This window comes from Anas platyrhynchos, chromosome 7, assembly GCF_047663525.1.
Source record: "Anas platyrhynchos isolate ZD024472 breed Pekin duck chromosome 7, IASCAAS_PekinDuck_T2T, whole genome shotgun sequence".
Classification (NCBI taxonomy): domain Eukaryota; kingdom Metazoa; phylum Chordata; class Aves; order Anseriformes; family Anatidae; genus Anas; species Anas platyrhynchos.
Genome location: NC_092593.1, coordinates 24,078,768 through 24,102,093, shown reverse-complemented (window position 1 = coordinate 24,102,093; position 23,326 = coordinate 24,078,768). Strand labels below are relative to the sequence as shown.

General features: G+C 35.9%; 1 protein-coding gene across 5 annotated transcripts in view; it reads right to left on the bottom strand.

Moving 5' to 3' along the window:
* Positions 1 to 23,326, bottom strand: part of OSBPL6 (oxysterol binding protein like 6) — a 95,234-nt gene that overhangs the window by 10,874 nt on the left and 61,034 nt on the right. Inside the window, exons 10-24 of one of the 5 annotated variants that reach the window (XM_038182098.2) lie at positions 22,988 to 23,080; positions 18,554 to 18,628; positions 14,630 to 14,795; positions 13,963 to 14,093; positions 11,667 to 11,774; positions 9,185 to 9,322; positions 6,808 to 6,895; positions 6,369 to 6,622; positions 6,049 to 6,186; positions 5,616 to 5,679; positions 4,904 to 4,982; positions 3,524 to 3,668; positions 2,288 to 2,432; positions 1,149 to 1,275; positions 460 to 582 (exon numbers count right to left, since the gene is read on the bottom strand). In XM_038182098.2, the coding sequence (XP_038038026.1) occupies positions 460 to 582; positions 1,149 to 1,275; positions 2,288 to 2,432; positions 3,524 to 3,668; positions 4,904 to 4,982; positions 5,616 to 5,679; positions 6,049 to 6,186; positions 6,369 to 6,622; positions 6,808 to 6,895; positions 9,185 to 9,322; positions 11,667 to 11,774; positions 13,963 to 14,093; positions 14,630 to 14,795; positions 18,554 to 18,628; positions 22,988 to 23,080 (1,874 nt within the window). The remainder of the gene's footprint in view (positions 1 to 459; positions 583 to 1,148; positions 1,276 to 2,287; positions 2,433 to 3,523; positions 3,669 to 4,903; positions 4,983 to 5,615; positions 5,680 to 6,048; positions 6,187 to 6,368; positions 6,623 to 6,807; positions 6,896 to 9,184; positions 9,323 to 11,666; positions 11,775 to 13,962; positions 14,094 to 14,629; positions 14,796 to 18,553; positions 18,629 to 22,987; positions 23,081 to 23,326) is intronic. The other 4 variants (XR_005267037.2, XM_038182099.2, XM_038182100.2 and 1 more) reach the window with 4 other exon arrangements.

Sequence of the window (23,326 nt, the reverse complement as noted above, 5' to 3'; positions counted from 1 at the left end):
ACACTCTCAAAAATAAATCAACTGCAATTTAAATGCATATATATACATTATATGTATGTGTGTGTATGTATGCTTTTTTTTTGTTCAGGTCCCTATTTATTACTTTGTTTATGCAATGGCTTAAAACAATAGCCTCCTAAGAGCTAGCAATGATCTAAGCTAACAGCTCCTAGAACGTTATACTTCTATTCCATTTCAAAGTTCAAAAACCATTGGCCATGGGGTGCAGCAGAATTATTAGCTGTTGCCCACTGTGAGAAAATGATCAGATACTCTCCATTACAAAGCTTTAAACTACATAAAAATTGCTTCAGACTGAGCCTAGGTATCTGATCATTACAATTGCCATTTTCCAGGCTTTCATGATTAAACAGATTATGCTGGTGGTAATTGATGTAGTTCTTTGTCCAGTTACACAAATAAAAACAGAGAGAATTCTACTGAAATGAAAAGACTCACTTAAAAAATTTGGGTACATATTCAATGCTGTTTTCTTCCATGTACCGCCTCCGACTTCTCTGGAGTTCTTCTATTCTTTGTTTCTCTGATGCTGCTGCTTCTACATTTCCTTCTTCCAGAAGCCTGTATGGATAACAGCAGGTCCTATAGCAATCATACAGTATCCAGAAGAAGGGATTTTCCAGCACCAGTCAACACAAAAGACGAGCAGAAACCAAGCCTGTTGTCTGTGTTGTACTTTAAGATCTAGTCATAACCCCATAAAATGAGAATAACTGATATTTGACTCCCCAGTTCCATGTACCTGACCTTCAGCCTTAGGCATACAACTTCTTTAGCTACTTCAATGCATCACAGATGCTGAAGTAGTGTGAACTGAGAATTAGGAGGGAATTAATATTGCCTCAATTCATAGCTGGAGGGCATGACATTACAGAGCATGTCTTTCCAGCTTGTCATGAAGAATCCTACCTCTGCTAAAAGACTTGTGTTATAGCTTTACAAACAGGATACTTTCTACTCTCCCTCAACTGGGTAAAGCAGAAATTTGATTGCAGTACTGAGTACCTTCTCTGCTAGCAGAATCCTCCAAGTTCAGACTGCAGTGAAGACATAAACAAAATTCAATACTCAGCTAATCCCAGCCTTAAAATGACCAAAAAATTAAGTGTTTAAACAAGCATTCTTGCCTTTGATCTGGCCTGAATCGTGCATCTGTTGTAGGAAGAAGATCTTTCAGCACAGGATCTAACTCATTGAGCTCAATAGCAAACCTCGTGAAGCCATAATAACGTTCATAATTGGTTGGCATGGAGCCTGTATGCATATGCATGAGAAACAAAAACGTTTTTACTATTACTATTACTCTGAATATGTAAGAGACTCATTTATTTATTAAATTATAAAAGAAAAAAATACTAATATATTTACCCTTATATACAGTTATTAAGCATCAAGAGCTATTCTCCAGAGAGAAAAATGTTCACTCAGTATTAATTTCAACTGCTTGTTTTTCATAGGTTATAATTATATGATAATAGATTCAAAACATTTATGATCTTTCATTTTTAAATAAAAATTACTGTTTTTAAGATTTTTAAGCTAAACAGTTTCCCATTCCTAGGAAAACAGGTTTATCAGATATACATATACAAGCTAACCCTAGCTAATCTTCAGTGTTGATTTTGGAACATACACTTGCTTGAAGACAGATTGGGCACTGTTCTGAACCTTCAGCACTAAAAGTAGTCAGAGCAGAGTGGGTGCAAAGCATTAGCAATAATGACAATTCCTGGATAATCACTCTGAACATATGAAAAATACTGTATGTGCAAAGGAAGAGTAATTTAACGCCAAAGTCTCTAAGCAAGCAATAATGAAGCTGAATTCAACTACTGAAATTACAGGAGCTCACCATCTCTGAAGACCAGTCCTTCAGTTTAATAAAGGACTAAGACAGCAAACTTGGTAAAATTGGTAAAATGATATTTCCTATTCTATTGAATCCAAACAAGTTACCCTCTCTCTGTGAGAAAGCAGTCAGGCAGACCCAGACACCTGATTATTTTCTTAACTTTATTCTTAGGTTGTCCCCCAGAATATATGACCAGGAGCCATATATTCAGAACAAGATGTAAAAGTCTAGGCCCTGTAGGAGCATTTCCACTTATCATTATTATAAACTGTTGTAAATTCTTATTTATATATCTAGTAAAAAAAAAATATTTCCCCCATAGTATTTTGTGTATTTAAAATGATGGCTCAAACCGTTTTACAAAGTTTAGAGTTATACCATGGTGCCCGCCAGAGTTTACCACAAGCTTCTTACCTGGCCTCCATACACATTTGGCTGAAGGTGCAACCCCACAGTAAAGACCTTCATGCCACTTTCCAAACAAGCGATGCACCACCTTCCCTTCTTGATCAATCACAACACCTTGGACTTCATTTACATTTGAATTCCAGTAGTTTACCTGCAAATTTAATGAAGAATTCTGAGTTAACTATCATGTTACTCTGTACCAAAACAGTTACTGCATGAATCTTAACTGTCCAAATTTTGTATCAGAAATGTTCACCTGAAACCAAGAATATCAGTATTCAAAATTCAGATGATTTGATTATTAATTGCTTTAGTTTAAGAAACCTTGAATGACTTGATATGTGGTTTCAGCATAAGGTATTCAAGTACAGTTAATTACCAGAACATATGGGAAATATATTGTTGTTCATTAACCCAAATCCCCAAAAATAGAGCAGTAAAATGAGACTTTGAAAGCTGCAAGATCACAAGCACCTAACTCTCTTCTTTCCAGATGGGGAGGTATTGAATATATATATAAAGGAAAACTTTGATGGGTCCAGCACACTGCTGTTTGTAGCAGGGAAGACTCTCAGCCACTATTACTTGGTATTTGCTTTCTCTTTCTCTTCTCTGTTTTGCTTTTCTTAGACACATTTAACACCTTCATCTACTGTCGGTCACTCATCAGAACATCCAACAAGACACGAACTTCAGATTTGCAGTGATACACCATTGCTCACACTGCAATGGTATCAATATATTTTGTCATAATACAAAGGGCAAACATGTTTTTAGGGAAAATAATTGATACTAACAGATCTATATATTGATCTGTTTTTATATATGGTTCCTGCCTGGATATTAAAATAGTGTGAGCTATTGAAGCCAAAGAGATAAAATATCAATGGCCAAATTCTAGCAAAAGTAGAAGTAATATGGCACAAACGTCTATACAGTTACTTTGCATTTTTATAGTATTAATAGATAAGAAATTTTGTCATTTTATTTTTAACCTAAAAACAACAACAGTATAGCACACAAGTGTATAGCAATGTAAGACATTGATATCAAATGTACCAGTTCAATGGAAAAGTCACACTACTTGACATTGCACTCTTATTTGATGATTTAGATATTCTCAAATGTTGGTAAGGCAAAATGTGGAATGTGGATTTCCGGAATACTGAAGAAACACCTCTATGCATACTTTAACTGTGTATTTTTATAAATAGGTGACATGCATTAGAATACATACACTACCTTGACAAATGTGAGTTTACAAATACAAACGCTGCTTTTTGTGTTTCTGATAGTTATCTCTCCATAGTGTTCTATCCACCTCCTTCCACTAAGGATGTTATGTATGCACGTAGTGACTTTGTTCCAGACATAGTAATCTCCATACCTAAGAATAGATTAACAAGTAGCTGGTAATATAAATTAATCAAGATCATAAACGAGAAAAAAAGTAAGCCATTATACAATTTCACATTTCTCAAAAATGTTTGAAACAATAGCTTACTTTATTAAAATAATAGGTTCTGGGCACATTACTGATCCTACATGGAGGAAGTCACCTATGGTCTAGTGCAGAGAACTGAGGAATAATGCTATGAACCACAAATCAAGATGGCATGAATCACTTAAGTCCTGCACGGCAAATTCACTTTCCCCAGAGCATTAAGGTGCTTTGACCTCAATTCCAGGAGTGCTGGATGCAAAGATTAACATAAGGCTGGATTTAGGCCACAGGCAGACAATGCAATTGAATTACAAATAGAGCAAAATAAATGTGGAAGGAAAGAACAGAAAGGAAGTAGGCAGGAGCTAACTGGCACACCTTTTCCTCTGTAACAACTACTCATATTCAGAGTACCTCTGTTGTCAAACAAGGGACTAAAATGAGAGAATGTGCAAAGCACATTCTCCTTCAAAGACTAAGGTACAAATATGGAGACAGAAAACAAAGCTGCTCACGAGTGCATTTACCTCTATTTCAAGAGACAGATAAAAAGGTGATATGGAATCCCAAAGAATGTCATACTGTTAGATTCAGAAAGATGGCTGCAACATATAGGAGCAGGAATAGTACTGCAAAACCTGCAGATGTACTTAAAATATCCTCTCCTTGCATATTTTTGACTTACAACCAGCTTTGTTTGTATTGAAACTTCTTCCTCTCACTACTCAGTCAACATCTGAAGAACATTTTTGGGCTTTGACATTTTGAAAAACGACGTTGCATTATCAGTTCTTCTGAGGAAACAGCACTACTGAGAGCTTTAGTAAGGACAGTGCTAGCTGCTGACAGTCCTATATTGAAGCCTTGTTTTGAACAGTTGATCACTACTGTATGTGTAGAACTTGTGTTTTCTCTCCTAAAACATTTCCATTCTCCTCTGTCTGTCAGTTTCTAGAGAGTTCATACATGAACATTTTTCCTCCCAAAACCCAAATAAATCTTCAGGCATAGCAATGCTTCCGTATCTCCATCTGCAGACTCGGGAGAAATTTGAGCTAGCCGCTGTCACCCATACAATTCATGCAATCTCTGCATACACTTTACCCAATCCAGTCACAAAGCAGCTTAGATTAGACTACATCAAAGACCAAACCAAAAGGAAATAAAAACGAGCTTACTTTGGAAGTGTCACATTCAAAGTTCCAACTGGCAGAATTTCCATTGATTTTCCCCAAAACTTGTTTTTCCACCTGATATCTGAATATAATAGTGAAAGATAGTGAAAGATTTACAAAACCAAGAAGACCAAAGTCTTCCATTAGTAGTGATCTGTGGTAGATGAGATGATTTATACTACACCATCCAGTTTAAAACAGGACAGTATGAGGTTCTCATGAAAATACAAATAAATAAATAAATATAAAACAACCTAGAAAATGGCATGAGGTCAGAAAAAAAAAAAAAAGAGAATTTTGATTTTCTTCTAGGAGTTATGCCTGTGTTACATTCCTGTCAAATCTCTCATGAGAGCGTTCCATATAAATTAAATGCAAATGCCAGTAGAGACAAGAAAAGAAACAGCTGCTTGTTCAACTGTGTAAAAAGAACTGCTTGTGTTTATAAGAAATAACAATTTTCTTGGTAAAAATCTTTTAAGCGGAAAAGTATAAACAGACTGCAAGTGACAAGGAAAGTTGTAACACATCTACTCACTCTTCAAATTGAGAATTTGGAGTGAAGTAATTCAGAGCATCAGTTTGTAACATGTTACTACAAAAATTGTAAGTATAAAAATTTGGGGTAAGTTCCAAACAAAAGCTCAGCTTGTACAGACAGAGTTTTTATGTGCTAATAAAACAGGTTTTATGCTTTTGAATTAAAAAGGTATACCTTGCCAAAACACAAAGTTCTTCGATTCACAGTGACAGGCCGAAATGGGAGGATGGTGGCTAACCTGAAAAACAGTTTGGCTGAGTTAAAAGCAATTAATTTTCATTTCTAAGACAAAACAACTATTACTGCAATATAACAATATTAAATAGCCCACACTATCTATTAGCTTATGTTGCTACGAAAACAGATGAAACTTATGCTTCAGTTTTACACTATGTACTTAAATCAACACTACTACAGTGATTAATATGAAAACATACCTTCCAGTATTTAATGAGGTTCACTCATACTTACCACCTTTTTTTTTTTTTTTTTACTATCAAGAAAATAAACCTTTTTTAACCAGAAAATAAAAACAAGGTCAATCTACTAAACAAAGAAACCAAAGTGTAAACTTTACCATCGGTGTCCATCTAGAAATAAGCCTCACCTGCTCTGAGAAAAATCGAAATCCTTTGTCTTCTCTAATACATTCATAAGTTTCACCGAGCACTGGGTTAAATGGCTTGCTTCCCGCTCTAAAGTATGTAGAGGCATAACCTGACGCTGCAAAAGCAGCTATGAGAACCTGTTGAAATGCAGACAAGAATATAAGATAAAATAGGCAAAGATTCCTGTGCATGTACCATCACTGTAGGGTATCACACATTTTCTGTGAACAGGTAGAGTGAGAGAGGACTCTGCACAGACCTCCACACAACAGCTCCCTTTTTAATATAGGCATAAGAAGTGCTACGCTAAATTTATTACCATGCGTTCATAAGGATCATCTGTTTCTGCAGCCTTATCCAGGAGTTCACTGTATTCCAGTTCTTCACAGAGGTGTTGCAAGGTATTCAGAGGTTCATTTAGCTCAACTGGCATGGATACTTTGGAAAGATCTTTGCCAATGTTATTTCTCAAAATATTCCACAGATTGATGTTACTGGTGTCAGGACTGGGAGCTGGGAGACAAGTTCGCCGTCCATTCCTGAATGCACCTCCTGTTAGCTCACCATTGAGAACTGAGAATAGAAAAAAATGTTATCACAACAAAGCACCACCTTAAGAAAAAAAGATTTATTCCTTGAACCAAATTCACCACCAGAACAAGCAAGCAGCAGAGTTGGTCTTGTATAGAGAAGCAGTTAAGTCTGGTATATGAACAAAACCAACATTATTTCCCGAAGTTCAAAACATAGCAATATACTTTGCCGAGAAATGTTGTCTGCAACACTGGTGTTGTCCTCTGATATATTATCACTCACATCGCTGATATAAGATTCATCATCAGAAGCCTAAAAAATAAAATATCAATTAAGTCAAGTATATATAAAGCATACTGACAAATTAGACAAAAATAATTACTTGAAACACAAATACTCAAAGAAATCATCTGTACCCAATTAGATATATTTTAACTAAATCAACTAGATGTTTCAATCAGTCCATACTGCCAATTTGCTAACATTGTCAAAACAAATGCTATGCTCTCCTTATGTTTTTGAATTGCTATTATGAAGCCAAATGTAGGCATTAAATTTGCAAAAGGGTGACTTCAAATGAGATCATGGATCAACAAAAAATTGACAATACAACACACTGGGGTTGGAGGTGAGAAGAGACAGTCAGGCTCCTGGTCTTTATACAGAATCCAACATTAAAATGTAGCTTGTATGTCAGCAAAAAAATACATAGACATTGACCTATCATTTTGCAAAACAAGAACTACATTAGCATTAAGACTACTTTTAAGATTTTTTTTAAACATATGAGAAGCCCGAGCTCTCAAACTCTATAAATGACTTATTCTTTTACATTTATTAGACAAATTTAATTGTAAAAGAAAGGATTTTCAGTTTAAGAAAAAAAGTTTTATTGGAGTCTGATGGAGTGCCTGCCATTCAGATTAGCTGAAGTGAGCCAAAAACAGAATCTAGTTTTGGGGAATCAAAGGCTTCTACTGCAATCCAGAGAAACTGATATTGAGAAAAAAAATAATAGTTTATCACAAGCCCAAAATTGGATGAAATTGCTCATTTTAAAATTTGCTTTAGAAGGGCAGCACAATTGTATAGCTAAGGAAAATAAACCACTCTTTTCTGTCTTTCCTGAAGAGTTTAGCACCTTATCATCATCTTGACACAAGCAACAAAAAAAGTATAGAAGACTTTTGCACACTTTACTTTCTAGATACTTATACTCTTTGTCAAAAGGGAAAACTCTGGATTTTCCATAATCTGGAAGGACTGAGAATGTTCCCATTTTGTTTATTTTTGAAATGACACTTTTACTCTCAACTGCTTTCAGCCTTGAATATATCTCTTCCCTATCCTGTTTCTGTCAACACTGCTTCACATTGCTTACTTCTAATGCCACAGGCTCCTCTCTGTGCTATGAGAGCAAGCTATGGCTGAGGCTGAAATTGAAACTAAAACTGTCAGCTTCAGGTAGACACCCTGACAACAGGCAACAGCACTCTCAATTTAACATAAAAGAATTCAACACTGTAATTGTTTCCCATTATAAGGCAGCAGCTCTGGACAAACCCACCCTTTTGGAAAACTCTTTTTCTGCATGAAACTGCTATGGTCACAAGCCAGTTGAACTGGCAATTTGTAACATGAAACTGGATTTTCAGGACAAAAAAAAAAAAAAAAGCCATTTGTTCCTAAAAAAAAAACACACACTGGACAGTGACAATTTAGAAACAGGATGTTCTCCACTGTCTGAAACTATGGCTTGCTTTTAGTTTGCATGCTTAGAAAAATAAAGCTTGAGAAACTCTAAACCCATGAAATTTTGACAGAGCTCATCAGATAGCAAGTTAAAGAGATCAATGCTCTTAATGAAGGTGGAAGCAAATTATAACAGTCTGCTCTGCAGACAATCATTTTATTTAGAATCATGGTAGTTTGTGATTGAGTTTAGCAGTTTTGTAAACAGCTTTCTTAGAATTAATTATAATTAATCACAGATGATTTTCCAAAACACACATAGAGAAAACAGTTAAGTATGAACAACAGAAAAGACAAATTGGTAATCTCCGCTTGTCTGATGCACAACTGATAGGATGCTGAAGTGCCGACCCACAATATACCAGGTCACTTAACAAGATAAATTGCATGGGAAAGGTGGGGACACCCATGTGACAGAGGGCTCCAAAGTATCCAACTGTTTCCCCTTTGAGCTTCAATGAGGCAGTTTTTTATGCTTGTCTACTTCTCTGATTACACAGAATAACCTTATATGTATGATAGAATACTTTTTCTTTGTTTTTAATGAGTATTTTAAAATAAAAATCTGCATAGACAGACCTATTTGGTCCTCTCTGTCGTCCATATCTGAAACTGCCATAGTCTATCAAGGACATGTACTGAACACGGTAATTATACAACTTTCAGCTCAGTTTTATACTTCAGGAAACCTCTGCAGCCCATCGTGAGTGAGTCTCATGTGAATTTATCTACATCTTATGCGTTCTGACACTTTTTTACGCTAAGCAGCATTAAAAATAATCATCCACTAGAGGCAGCAATACCTGAATCCATCTGACAGCAAAGCTGCAGCGTGCCATCATAGCCTACCTCATTTTCTGATGAGCTGGCAGACAGAAGCACCTCCTGTGCATCAAAGAACTCTGACACTGATTCAGACATAGAGAGCCTGCTCTCATTAGAAACTTGCTGGGACAATGGCAAACTGACATGAATTTGTTCACCTGTCTGCAAATAAAGCACAGAAAAATAAAAGTATTATTTACAATAATAATAAAGAAATATGTAAAAAAGGAGTAAATCATCTGAATATTTTTCTATGTCAAATATAATAAAGACAGCATTTTAGCAGAATTTTTGTGTACCAAACGTGAAACTCAAACAAGTACAAAATGAAGTGTTATCTGAGCAGTGACATACATGTCTTCATTTGAGGCCCGCTCAGCATCAACTGCTAAGCTTTAGCAGCATGAGTAATCACAGAGCTAGTTCTGTATCCAGAGGAGTGATTTTGTGGACAATAACTGGACTGTGTCAGACAAGTTCAACCACAAAATTCAGATGAAAAAGACACCTCATTGTTACAATTAATATTATTGGGACCTAGGCTTGATACAACCAAAAACCAGAAAGACCAGGAAGTTATAAATTACTCTCAAAATAAATGGCCTTGCTAACCAGTTCAGTAATGTTTGAAAAGTTTGAATATTCAAGAGGATAGCTATAATAAACATTTATTTGCCTTTATTCCATATTTGTATTCCAAATTTCATCTGAATTAATCAATTTGTTCTGACTTACTACTACTAGTGGGAATGTATACTTTATGGCTTATTATAAAGGGAATTTAACAGCAAAGGTAAGAAATCCCAAACTGTGACGTGTATGTGAATATGGGGACAAGCTAATTTAAATAGCTTGACATATCTTCCTCTTCTTGCTATTTATGGGAAGAACACCACCTTTCAAAAAGTTACCCAACAAGCTTTAAGAAGGGAGAAAAAAAAAAATTAAGATTCTCTCCCTTTACCGTTCCACCAAAGTAGCTGCAGCTCTGGAAGCAAACAGGCTTCTGACTTAATCCCCCAATTTATACAGCATAATGCTTCAGGGATAATACAGACAAAACTACTGAAGCCCTTTTAAACACCATTATTCTTCAGATGGGAATGCCACTCACATTCATCTTACTACAGAAATCCTGCAAGTGATTTTGTTGACATCTTAATCTTGTTTCTATATAGTTGCCTCAAAATGAACTAACAATAAGAAAATCACAAATAAGCCAAGAGGTCAAAAAACTTTCATTTTTCCCTGGGGTTTTACTTGGGCTTGTGGATAGGTTTCAATTTTTGATGAATTATAATGGAAACAGCAGCTCATTTCAGTATTACCTTTACAGAAGTGATTAAAATTTTATTTTTTTGTACAAGCTGGAGGGACTAGGAAAAATACACATGCCCCTACCTGAAAAGGATGCTTGCTCATGCATATATCAACAAACTGTAACATTATATTTATAAAACAATCAAGAGAGGTGAGAGGGAGACCTGGGATCCTCTTTGAAATACTCCTTCAGTCAGATAAACTTGTACCAAGATAACTATGAATATAATAAAAGGAAACAGCTAACCAACAACAAATACGAAAGAAGAGATGGTCATTGCTCAGATCCTCACTGTCAGATATTCTGAACACATGTTGCTGTGCTGTGGCACTGCATCACCTCTATCTTCTGTTACCAGTGTCCAACATCTGGGCTTTTGGAAAAATTGTATGGACATTTTCAAAAATCCAATAAACAAAAGTAACCAGAAACAGATTTTCACCTGCCTTTCTTGTTGGAAAAAATTATTAGGAGACAACATTATGTTAATTGGAACAATGTATGCATAGAAAATAATGAGTGGAAATGACAAATGTAAAGTATTTTGGTAAAATGCAAGCAGAATGGTTGTCAAAATGACAGTACTTATTAATTGCAACATACAACTCACAAATTCAGATCTGTCCTTCTTGTGAGGGAGACTGATTTGTAATTAATATAAATGTTTGGTAATCTGTTTACTCAAGAAAGCAAAACAAGATAGACTATATGTTGCAAATGTGCTATTAATATAGTGCTTGCTTCATAGACTGAACTGTTTGAATGCCACTTAAGAAATTAAACATCAAGCAAGCCCTTAAGCACTTGCAAGATCAGGCTATTAAATGCTACACTGTTCTGTTGATTTGGCAAGAAACTAAGATACAGAAGTGGTTACCTACTGTGTGTTATTGTGTGCTACATTCAAATACAGTATAACCTCACTAATTCCCACACTCAAGAATTAATATTTCATAGTTGCAGTACTTCCCTATTTCTCTGCAGAGGCCAGAGTTATTTTGTTAGCTTTGACATACACAAAAGACAGAAGTTTAATTTTGTATAGAAAAAATAAAATCAGAAAATTTCTATAAAAATCTACTTTCTGATCTTTAAGATTTGATAATTTGCTAGGTGTGTTTCACTATGAGTGAGAATTAGCAAGGTTTGATTGTACTCTAAATCCATTAAAGGCTGAAATCTTACCTCATCAGGACTAGGGATAATATTTACACTGACAACCTGATCACAAATAACAGATTCTGAATGTATTCTGTTCAAGCGACTCCTTAGTTCAGCATTCTGGTTGAGAGCCTTAAAATAAAAATTGCACATTTCATTTAAAATTAAAAAGCCAGTGTTAAACAGGAAAAAAAGGAAAAGAAAAAAAAAAAAGAAAAAAAGGTTATTCTCAGAAATTTCCTAAGAAATCACAGAACTTCCTTTCTTCCGTTTATAGATAAATACCCATTTTGAGATCCTCTCTAATATGGCTTAACTTTTTCGTTGGCTTGTTTTCAGTAATCTTCCAGGGTCAAGGGGAACAGATATTCTCCCCTAATATTACAGTTGCATTCTACCTTGATTCTTCAGATAGCTCCTTGGCAGCTATACCAGTGTGTTATGTACATTACAGAAATGGAGAGTGAATGCAGCAAGAAAGAATGAAACTGCAAAACAGCTAACAGGAACCACTGGCAAAATTCTTGATTTACAACTCTACAGCACTTTCTGAACGAATGTTATCAATGCTAAGAGCCCACAAAAGGAAATGGCTTGCTTTCCAGTGGGGAAAAATAAAAATAATAATTAAAAAAAACATAACCACTAGCATCACTAGGTGCCTGTCTATTGAGATCAAGCTGATAAATTTGCATGTATGTGTCCAATTCAAATTACTGAACCATTTGGTATCTGCTATTTTTTCTCCTTTGTTAAAGCCCAAGCTAGATAATACATTTGGGTGCACATACACATGACCTGATGTCTAGAAGCACCTGTTTGTTGAAATCCAGAAAAATACAATGTGTTACCCAGAACATGAATTGACTTAAACCTAATATACCCTCAGTGCTTGGGATCATAGAAGCAAACAGCAGACAGACATACTGATTTAGTGGACAGTAATAATAATACTGTAATAATCTATTTACTGTAATAAACACAGTAAATAATACAGTAATAATCTGCTCCTCCCTCCTCCAAGAGCAAACTCTGAAATAGGTCCCATGATTGCACTGAAACAAAGTAGGACCAAAGTAAAATAGGTTAGCTTAAACTTTCTCTGAAAACATTTTAAATTATGCCATTTTGCTTTGTTCTGAAATGATCTGGGTACGTTCATAGCTGTCATCTACCAGGCGAACAGACACATGGCTAGACCACTAACAACAGCTGGGCTGTAGTGTCTTAAACTTCTCAAATCTGGTCACAAGACTGGTTGAACCCATCTGTCTGACTGTGCTAAATTTCCACTTATTCACCATTGAGACAACTAAATATATTTGAAAATGATTTTTAAATTAACACTGGAGGCCAGGAACTATAAGAACATGACCACCTATTTTATACAAGTTACTAGTGAGTCTCGACAGGTCCTCGTTAAATTTTTATCAATAACCAGAAATGGTTACCCTCACCTTTATTACAATATACAGCAATCAAGCTGCATAATATGTTACACACCTATGTCTACAGAAACATTATGCATCAATTTTAATCTCACAGCAATAAAAGAAACAACCACAGTAACAATAATAGTGTTGGAAATTTTCTTCACATTTAGGTGAAGTTCTGTTTGCCTTTAAGTCTCTGCTTTCATTTCTTGCAGATGCAAAGTTCCAAAGAAATCCACTTTTTATAGTAAAATCTTTCTCTTTTCCTTGTCTATGAAATCAAATGTTCGAGTTATTTTGCAACCCAAAGATGCATCTCATGGAATGGTGTAGGGTAGGAGCTCACCAGAGCACTTACTGTTGCTTCATCTGTTCTTCCCAACTAAAGCCAATGACAATTTTCCTTTTGGCTTAAGCGGGAGAGACACCAGCCAGTAACAAGTTAGTATCTGAAAGTCCACTTTATTCATGATTATTCTGTCATCGTGTAATAACCCATGATTCCTTTTGCAGTTGGAGACATGGACATACAAAACAAATCAGAAAATATACACTCAAAATGTAAAACTTAAGAAAATGAGACTATCTCCTTGACTGTGGTGGAAATAGCTCCAATAAAAATATATATCATTTGCATAAAAATCTTTGATACCCTTACTTTACCTTGGAAAACCATAATACATGCATGCTTACACAAGCAAATGATATTCTCCACATGCACTGAGGTTAGGCTTATGTTCTCATGTCCATAACAGAACATATGCCATAGTTCTGGTTAAGAACCTGGCTATTTTCTTGGCGCCCTTTACCTCAGGGAATGGCCAAAATACAAAAGAAATAGTGCATTTGGCAAATTAGATGTGCCTGGAATCAAATCAAGAACATACCTGAGAGAGGGACTGTCTGAGGTGTGCTATTTGAGCATTGTGACCTGTAAGATCCTGTTCTGAAACAATCTGCTTAAGCTTCTCCTTCTCTATAGCTATGCTGTTAAAGGCAGACTTCAAAAGAGAATGCACTAAAGAAAAATGAAAAAAAAAAAAAAAAAAAAAAAAGAAAACAAGTGTTGTCTCAGCAAAGGATCTGGACATTTACATTTACTAAAATATTTCAGCAATAAAGACAGAGAGTGAGATTTCCATCCCACAGTTACATAAATTCGTAACAAAGAGCTGAACTTCCAGTAATCTGTGCCCAAATTAAGTACAAACACTTACAGCTTACAGGTTGTAATGTGCATACAATATGTTCACATATGTCATCTGAGCATATTCTTGATGCTGAGCATATGGAAAAGAATTTTTTTTTAAGTTTTCTAAAAAAAATATATATATATCCCTTATCAGACAGACTTTACCTATCTCCATATTCACAACATCCATGGAAAATATATTAAGGACAACACGTCGTCTTTATGTAAGCCACGTGTCCAGCTAAAAATTCTCATACAGTATCATCTAATACAGATGAATGTCTTGGTCATAACTAAGTGAAGGAAACAATGAAACACAACAGAGAAGCATAGTGAAGGAAAGGCTTGACATTTTCAGTTACCTTTTTGAGCCATCAGGCAGAATTCTTCTTGAAGCTTCATGTACTCGGTAGAGCACTCCAGAGGGTCTGTTACATGGCTTGGGGGAGTCTGAAACTCGATGTCTGCACAAAGGTTTGGATTGGATGAATGCAGCCGAACAGGGGACATCGTAGCACTGAAAGGGACCTACAGAGAGAAACAGTAAATAAATATAGTTTAAGGTGCAAACAACCATTTGATTCTGTTGAAGCAAAATATAAATTCCTTCTGAAAACAAAATACATGATTCACAATGTGAAGAACATAGTAAGAAAAAACATTTAACTTTTTACTGTCCAAAATCTCAGTACAGTTGACATAGAATTCCTTGTACGTCTTGAAAATTTTCACTGAAATAGACAAAAGAAAGCCTAAATACAGAGCTAACTGCTAACAGTGGAGTATTTAAATTCTAACATTTAGAAAAATGGACCATCTCCTAGTGCTTAAAAAGAAGATTGGAAAATTGAACCACCAAACATGCTGCTTTATATTTTGGCATTTGAGACTCCATATCGTATGAATCTGTCTTTACAATACCAACATCTGAAGTATGCAAGTTCCTCCACAGATCTAGAAATAGGACACAATATTCTCAAATATATTATTAAAGACTTTCTATATTCTTTCTAATGAAACAAACAAAAAATAAATCAAAACTCCATCTGACTTTCATTTAAAATGTATAAGCCATAAATTAATGCAAAGAGATGCAGTTTAGTAAAATGCAGCAAACATTTTAGATTATAATTTCAACTTCTCTTTTTCCTTCTACAGTTTTTATGTACAGCAATATATATATGCGTGCATACCTTACTTATAAGTAATATATATAAATGTATCATATGTACTGAACGGTTACCTGTATGCTCCATATGCAGTGTATGGATACTGCTGTGTACATCTGTGGTGTGTGTGAGAGTATATGTTTTATTTTAATTTCACCATTTACATACATTTGTATAAAAAACAGGCCGAGAACCTAATTTTCAAGTCTAAATGTAAAGGGAAGGCATGCAGAACTACATTTTCTTACTTCAATATTAAGCACTTTTAACCATATTCAACACATTCTACAGTCAACATCCAATGTATTTTATGATATTCATCAAATGTATAAATAATTTCCACACTGCAGCCCAATGTAATTATTCAAATATGAAAAATGGGGACAAAAAATAAAGTGTGTCTTCTGAGGCATGATAAAAGTGGCATATAATATAAAAAGTCATATTACTAAGATTATTTTTTTTTATCAACAGAAAAGCTATATACTGCCATCAGTATTTGAAATTGGTACCTTGTTATTTGATTAGATCAGAGAATGGTTCTATAAATTCCTTCCCATAACAATTGCCATCAACATATATTTTAGGTTTCTTATTCTCTGATGAAACTCTCAAAATCCTATTGGACCTAGTCATCATATCCCACTTGAACCTGGAGCACTTTCTGCAAAATGCCAATTTCCACCCTGCTCTTCAACTTACAGGTATGTACAGCACAAACTAATGGCCCTATGACACCTATCCAGTGTCAGCTTTGTCCTCTTCTCTCATGTGTTTTGATTTCTAACTATACCAACAAAGCAGTTATTTTTCATTAGACATAGTTTTTGACTCATATCAAGAAGGCTTTATTAACAAGAGATATAGAATAAATTCCTTCCATGCATGCTGGACATTTGTTCCATTATCTTCTTTGCCAGTACCAGACTGCCTCTCTAAGCAGCCAAACTTCCTTATATTTTTTACACAGCTTAATTTTGTTTCCTTTACAAAACCTTTTCTCTTCTTACATGAAAGAATACATTTCCAGAACTTTCTGCCTGGGCGCACTGCAAAGGTCTAGTTGCTCCAGGCAGCTCTAGGACAGCAAGGTAGGTGGCTACAGCATAGCACTGTGTGGGGAACATGTTCCCGGTCCTCAAACCCATCCTGAAGACAGGAAAGCAAGCTGCCCTGTTATAACACAGGAGCTGGAGGGAGCCCCGCAGCTCTGCATGCCCACGGTGACAGGGCAGGCTGTCCCAGCCCCGTGCAGACTGGAAGATCTGTGGCCCTGCTGCCTGCACGTGGGGGTTTCTTTGGACACTTCTTGATGAATCTGGCTGAAGAGACCTGCTCTAAAGTCATCACTTCTGCCTTGTACCTCAGCTCGCCAGGCTGAAAAGCAATATTCCTGCAGGTTTGTGGAAAAAAGAACATGTTCTCCAAATATTGTCACACTGTTCACAAGAAATGTACATTTACATGACAGAGACAAGGAGCTGTTTTGCTGATCGCTTTAGATACAAGAAACAGAAATTCTTCACTGTTGACTGATATGAATCTTCCCATTTCCTTTCACTGATGCGCTTTCTTTTATGGTGACTTCATACTGCCTTGAGTACTTTTTCATTTTTTTTCTGTTTTTAAAATATTTAACTCCTTGAGACATCCCTCTTTTTTTTTTCCTCCTCACTCTTCTAGACATAACCGCAGGTGTACCTTGTCCTGACTTTCTGCTTTACTCCAGAGGTTGAAATACCCACTCATCCATCAGCCTCTTCAGAATTAGATACCCATGTAGGAACAGACTGTTCTTGGTAGTGTGGTACAGGAACCAGTGGTACAGGAGTTATTTTGGTGCCTCCAGCTTTCCTCCCTCCTGCACTTTTTCTAGCTCTTCCAAGACCTCTGTCCTCAGCTCCTCACATCAGCTGCAGGTGACAACTCAGCAATCTCCTGGACATCTACCACCCCTTTTCAATGCTGGCTGCCTTGCAGTCCAGGACCAGCTGTATTTGGTCCACCTGAGCACTCCTTGGCACAGCCCTTGTCCAGGCTGTTTAACTCCTACTGAACATTCTGGTCGAGCCTCCCATTGACACCCAACACCCAGCATCAACTGATTACAGGAGATTAAATTTAGATGAGTTAATTTGGGAACTGGAGTAGCACTGACTTCTCTCATATTTTTTATGAGGACCTAAGAGTAAATGAGGTTTGTGGTTCATGCAGCTGGGCTTAAGCAGAAGGTGTGTCTGATCTAGCAGATTTTAGCTATGGGCTAAAGCTGCAGACTCTCGAAAACTTTAGCTTGATGTTCACTGCTTGATCTCAGTAAGGGTTTCTGTTTAAAGCTCACTTTATTCTTTAGTTACGCAGAGTTCTTTTTTCTTATTTGTTTTTGTCTTCCCTATCTAGCTGTTGCACTAATCAGCTAAGGGACTAGCCTAATGTCTGCATTGTGCATTCCCAATAATTTTTTCCTGACAAGGCAGAAGCTGAAGATATACTTATGATGCTAATTTGATTTCACAAATAGCATCTCCCCTCTCAATTAGAAGCCCCCAAGTTGATTTTAGAGCTCCAAATTTTGTTTCAAAGACTGGGAGAAGTAGCAAAATGAAATACAGACACTAGTGGTAGTAATATGACTTTTTGGGATAATGGAATGCAAACAGAAAGTGTCTTAAATGGAAAGGCTAACCTTGTATTACTAAAAAAAAATAATTAAAAAATCAAGGAATTTCATGATTTCATGTTTGTAGCAAATCTCCTTGGTTCCGCTGTCTTGCTATGGACTGTCACAAGAATCTTTTACTGAATTTGATAATTTCTTTCCATTTTAAATAATAAAGAGAGAGTATATCAAAACTATGTTCAAACAGTGCAGGGCCTGAGTCTAATCACCACCTGCACTTGCCTAAGGGAGGAGGGACATGTACCACAAAAACAAGCTCAGATCCACATCTGTGAAGTTCAGTTGTGTCAGGCCTGACCACTTCTACATGACTCAGCTGAGTGGGTAGCATGGACACCTCCATAAAGCGTACGATACATCTTCATAAACTTATTACACATTCAAGTTACACAGCTTCCCATCTTTAGAGCTATCCTTTGATTTTTAAATCCACTCACTGTTGTAGCCACTGCAGCTGCTAGTCTCTGCCGGCGTCGTGTTGTGCTGAACTGGCCCTTCGGTGCCGGCCCTTCCTGACAGTGAATGCGAGAAGAGAAGGAAGTAGAGAAAGAGAAGGGAAGGGGTGATGGGACACAGGAAGATGAAAGGTGATCAGAAAAGGGAGAGGGAAAGTCTTTAAGTGGATTTCAATTTTGTTAACTTGTATGGCCTACACATTCTGAGAACATACAGCATGTTCTCACCTGTGTATGCCAGAGACTTATATAGCTAGGTACTTTGCTAAAATTATCCCCATAAGGTGTGGACTGCAGTGCACTCACTAAGACTACAATAAATAAATAAATAAATAACATAAAAGTTAGCTCTGCATTTCAGAACTGTAAGAGTTATGGAATAAGAAAACAAAAAGGATGTTATGGCATGGCAGAAAACACAAAACCAAAACTCCTTCTTGGGGTCACTTGACCATCTAGAAAATGAATTCTGGAAGAGATCACTTTGCATTAGTGGAAGTGCATGAACTCCGTTTACTGGAGATGCATGCATCTCAATGGTAAAACTTGGGGTGTGTGTTACAGGGAGCTTGCTTATGTAAACATTCCTGTGCACAGCTCTAGAATTTCTGTGTCCATCCCTGGGCTTATTTGTTCATTTTTCCCACACACCAATCTTTGACTTCCATAGGATCAGATTTCTCCTTCTGTACATTACTAAAGGCAAGGCTTCCAAAGCAATGCAAAATCTCAGATTAAGCAATGCAAACAAAAACTAAGTATTCTAACAACTACTTCCTTTTCTGCATGCCTAACTTGTGTCCTTTTCCTGTCTAATTTCACTTATATTTTACTTTTAAGAAAATTCATCTTGGTACATCAAAGTCAAGTACATGGTACATCAAGTCTGCCTAATGAAGAAGAGCTCCACACCTATCATAAAGCCCTTCTATTTTATGTCTGATCAAAATGCCACTATTTTGAAGCCATTTAAGGAATTTGGAAGACTAGAAAAGCCACCTTTCTTCTTATAGAAAACAATTTTTAATTCCTTTACATTCTTCTTCCCCTATATCTTCATCTACAGCCACTTCAGTATTTGCGAATCTATATACATTTTTACTTTTTTTTCTGAAAGCTACATGGGCACCATGGAAATAACAATGGTATTGACTGGACACATGGACATCATGCTGAAGAACAGAATATTATAGTCCAATTATTAGCTGAAGTCTCCATACCCTCCACCCTCTGGTTGATGTTACTAGCAATGCTACAGACTGTGGAAGGTTTTTCTGATGATAGCAGTAAGAGAAGCCTTGCTTTGCACCTTTTTTCGTAAAACTGTTATATTAAAAACACATATAAAACCTCTGAAACAGAGAGTACCAACTTCATTAAATTAGATACTGCATCATATGCAGAATACAAAGCTCTCTGTACTACATAAGTATGTCTATCCTCTGAATAAGAATTTAGAAGAATATTACAGTTTAATAGGGACATATATGAGTTTATACATACATGTACAGAGAGAGAATCATGTGCAAATACATATATTAAGCACTCAAAATCTGCAAGATGTGGAATGCAAGTATACTTTACTAAACTTAGAACAATGAGCTCTGCAGAACCACTACCCTCAAACACAATATAACGTGAGGTAAAAATCTGAGTTATGATTAGTAACATTTATGTAAGTACTTATTTAAGGGAAAAGGTAGCAACCCAGTCTTAGGGTCTGGTTGTTTATGAGCTGAAAGCCTCAGTAGAGCAAGCTGACTTTTCAGGTCACTCTGTGCTAAATAGTTTTGTTAATCATATTCTCCTTCCACCTCCCTTTAAATCAGTCTTGGAACTTTACATCTTGGAGCACTGAAGGAAATCAAATCAATGATAGTTCATTTTGATCAGTAGTACTGTTCAGTAGTATTTTATTTTTTACTTCCTTTGAAGATCTCTAGAATGCCATGAGAATGACAAATTGGTCTTTTACCCAAAGTAATAAGAATGTCAGTTATTGTACAAAGGTATCATTTGTAAAATGAATGAATACAGATCAACTAACCTGTTGTTGTGGACTATTTTCTTAAGACATTTTTAAAAAAAGACTCTTTAAAAACAAAATAAACGTCCTTTATGTAAGCAATCCTTCTTTAGAGAAACACTCCAAGTACATGTATTTTTTCTTTTGAATTTAAGCCTGTAATTTAAGCTGTTTATTCAGAAATACTAAACCCCAAATCTTACAAAAGTATACACATATGCTGTTTTATATAGTCATATATATATATAGTCATATACATATATAGTCAATTTTACTTGGGGAAGTGACCCCACTTTTGTCAGGGGGCAAAGTCACTATGTGAGCAAAGTTAAACATATACAGAACTGGTATACCTAAATGGTAAATAGGTACTTGTAAAAAAACATAAAAAATAAAGTAGTCAAACTTATGTAAGTTGTGTTAAGTACAAAGTATTTAAAATATACTTTTTTAAATAGCAATATTTTTTTTTTAATAGCAACATGAGCAAATTATGAATAACACAACCAGTCAGAGTGAGGCCATCTTGCACAGATCACAGCTTTAGACCTTTCCTGGGACAGGACAGCCCTTAGAAGAAACGTATTCGAGCTCATAAAGCTAGTTAAGATACCAGAGCAGCCATAAAGGAGTAAACATCCTTGAACTTGCAATTTAGAATAATTTTATTTTTTCTGTTTCCATTCAAATTAATTTGTAAATCAGTCATCAATAATTTAATGCTTTGCTCTAATAAAATAAGCTTTACATTTCCACCACTAAACTTGCCATCAGTTAATCCCTGCCAAGACCTAACTTTGCTGTTAAGCAGATTTCTTTTTCTCCCCAGCAGTGACAAACCCAAGCAGAGCAGTCCATGTACACAAACTCTCTCAGGGGAATCTGCAAAGTCACCATACTTGAGATATTCAGGAGCAGGAGCACAAGACCTGTCAAGCCACCAACAGCAGTTTGAGAGTCAGATGCCAAAAGGACAGTCTGCCAGAGAAAGCCCAAGATGGTGTCACTTTGGCAAGGTGCAGGTGACACAAGGATGACTTGCAATTCCTCATGGAACACATTAGATAATCATACATTGACTGCTTTCATCATTTTTTCGTATTATTATTATTTATTTACTTTTATTTGTGGAGATGAATTTCTCCAAGACCACTGTGGTATGAACGAAGAACATACAGTATTGACTTTCTTTTCACAGGCACCAAGTACTTGCATCCATTTTCCTGGTATTTATTAGTAGCCTATATTATTCAGCAGCAGGAAAACACAGTGATCCTTCAAATGCTGAGGATAAGGTATGACATCAATCACCAAAATTCCTCCATTACAAAATGAATCTTTACAAACCTAACAAATAAAGCCTTTTAAGCCTAACAGATGCTTTATTGTACAACCTGTTATCATTTATCTAGTATAACTGTTAGAAGAAAAGTCACCTAAAACAGCTGCAATCAGAAAGCTGGCACAACTGCAATTTCTTCTTTCCTTAAGAATGTCAGTCTTAAATGAGCCACAGAGTACTCTATATTGTTCCTCTGAGTCACAGAAAAGTCCTTATTGTGTCTCCAGGGAACATATTAAAGGCTTTCAAAGTTTGCATGAATTTCAAGGAATTTAAATGGATTAGAAGTTGCTGACATTTATTCTGCAACAGACAGCACTGTGGTGATTGTTTGCTCCTGAAGTCAGTTGACCGTAGTCTTCATTAGAACTTGATGAGTTATGAAAAAAATATATTTTTTTCTGAATTAGGCTTCAAAACACACACTGACTTCTGGCAAAACACAGTAAGACATCCTGGATCGAGCAGTGATCTAAACTTCGTATGCTTATTTTTGTGCTTTTACTTTTAATCTCTAAGGCAGTAGGGATGACGTAAATTCTTTTTTCTTCATGAAATTTATTCTTTAGTTTACTCAATTTGTTCCCATAGTAGCCTTTTCCGTAAGAGAGGGCTTTTGAGAATACTTCTAATTGGTAACATTCCTAGTATAGGTCTTAACAAAAACAACTGGTATGTTTAGTATTTCACTCATGCTTTCTACTTCTAGCTTGATGTCACCTGTTCAAGTGCCCTTCTTGGCAAGTTTAAGATGGAACATCGGTATCACCATGTGCTGCATGCATATTGCCTTTTTTGCACCTTAATTGACTAGTGTTCAGCTTCTCCTCCTCTCCCTAGATGGCAATGTTTTCATATGCATGAAAGTAAAATCAATACATTTTTCACTATTTTATCTAGGTTTTAAACAACCAACCGAGATTTAATTTACATCATCAGAACCATAAGGGACAGTACATTGACTTCCTACTTTCAGTTAATATAACATTTCATGCTTAAAAATTAGTCTAAAAGTACAGTGAAAAAGAAAGCATTATGCATTCAGTACCTGAAGTTGAATTTTTGCATCTTTGCTGACACTTTTTGTTCTCCACCGTCTTGTGACCCGCTTGTCTTTCTTTGAAATATCTACACAGTTAGCCTACATTACACAAATAGTTAAAAGCGACAAAGTGCTATTACGTTGACACAAGCAACACAGACAAGTACACCAAGTTAGTAAAGAACTGTAGAGTTAGACATTGACAAATTAGAAAGTAAGGAAGAGAATGCTGCTGCCAGAGCCCGCAACTACAGCAGTGACCAGGTGTAGCTACCCATACACTTCTATAAACTAATAGTGTATTTAACTTATTTAGCAAAACTATTGGTATACCTTTTTCATAGT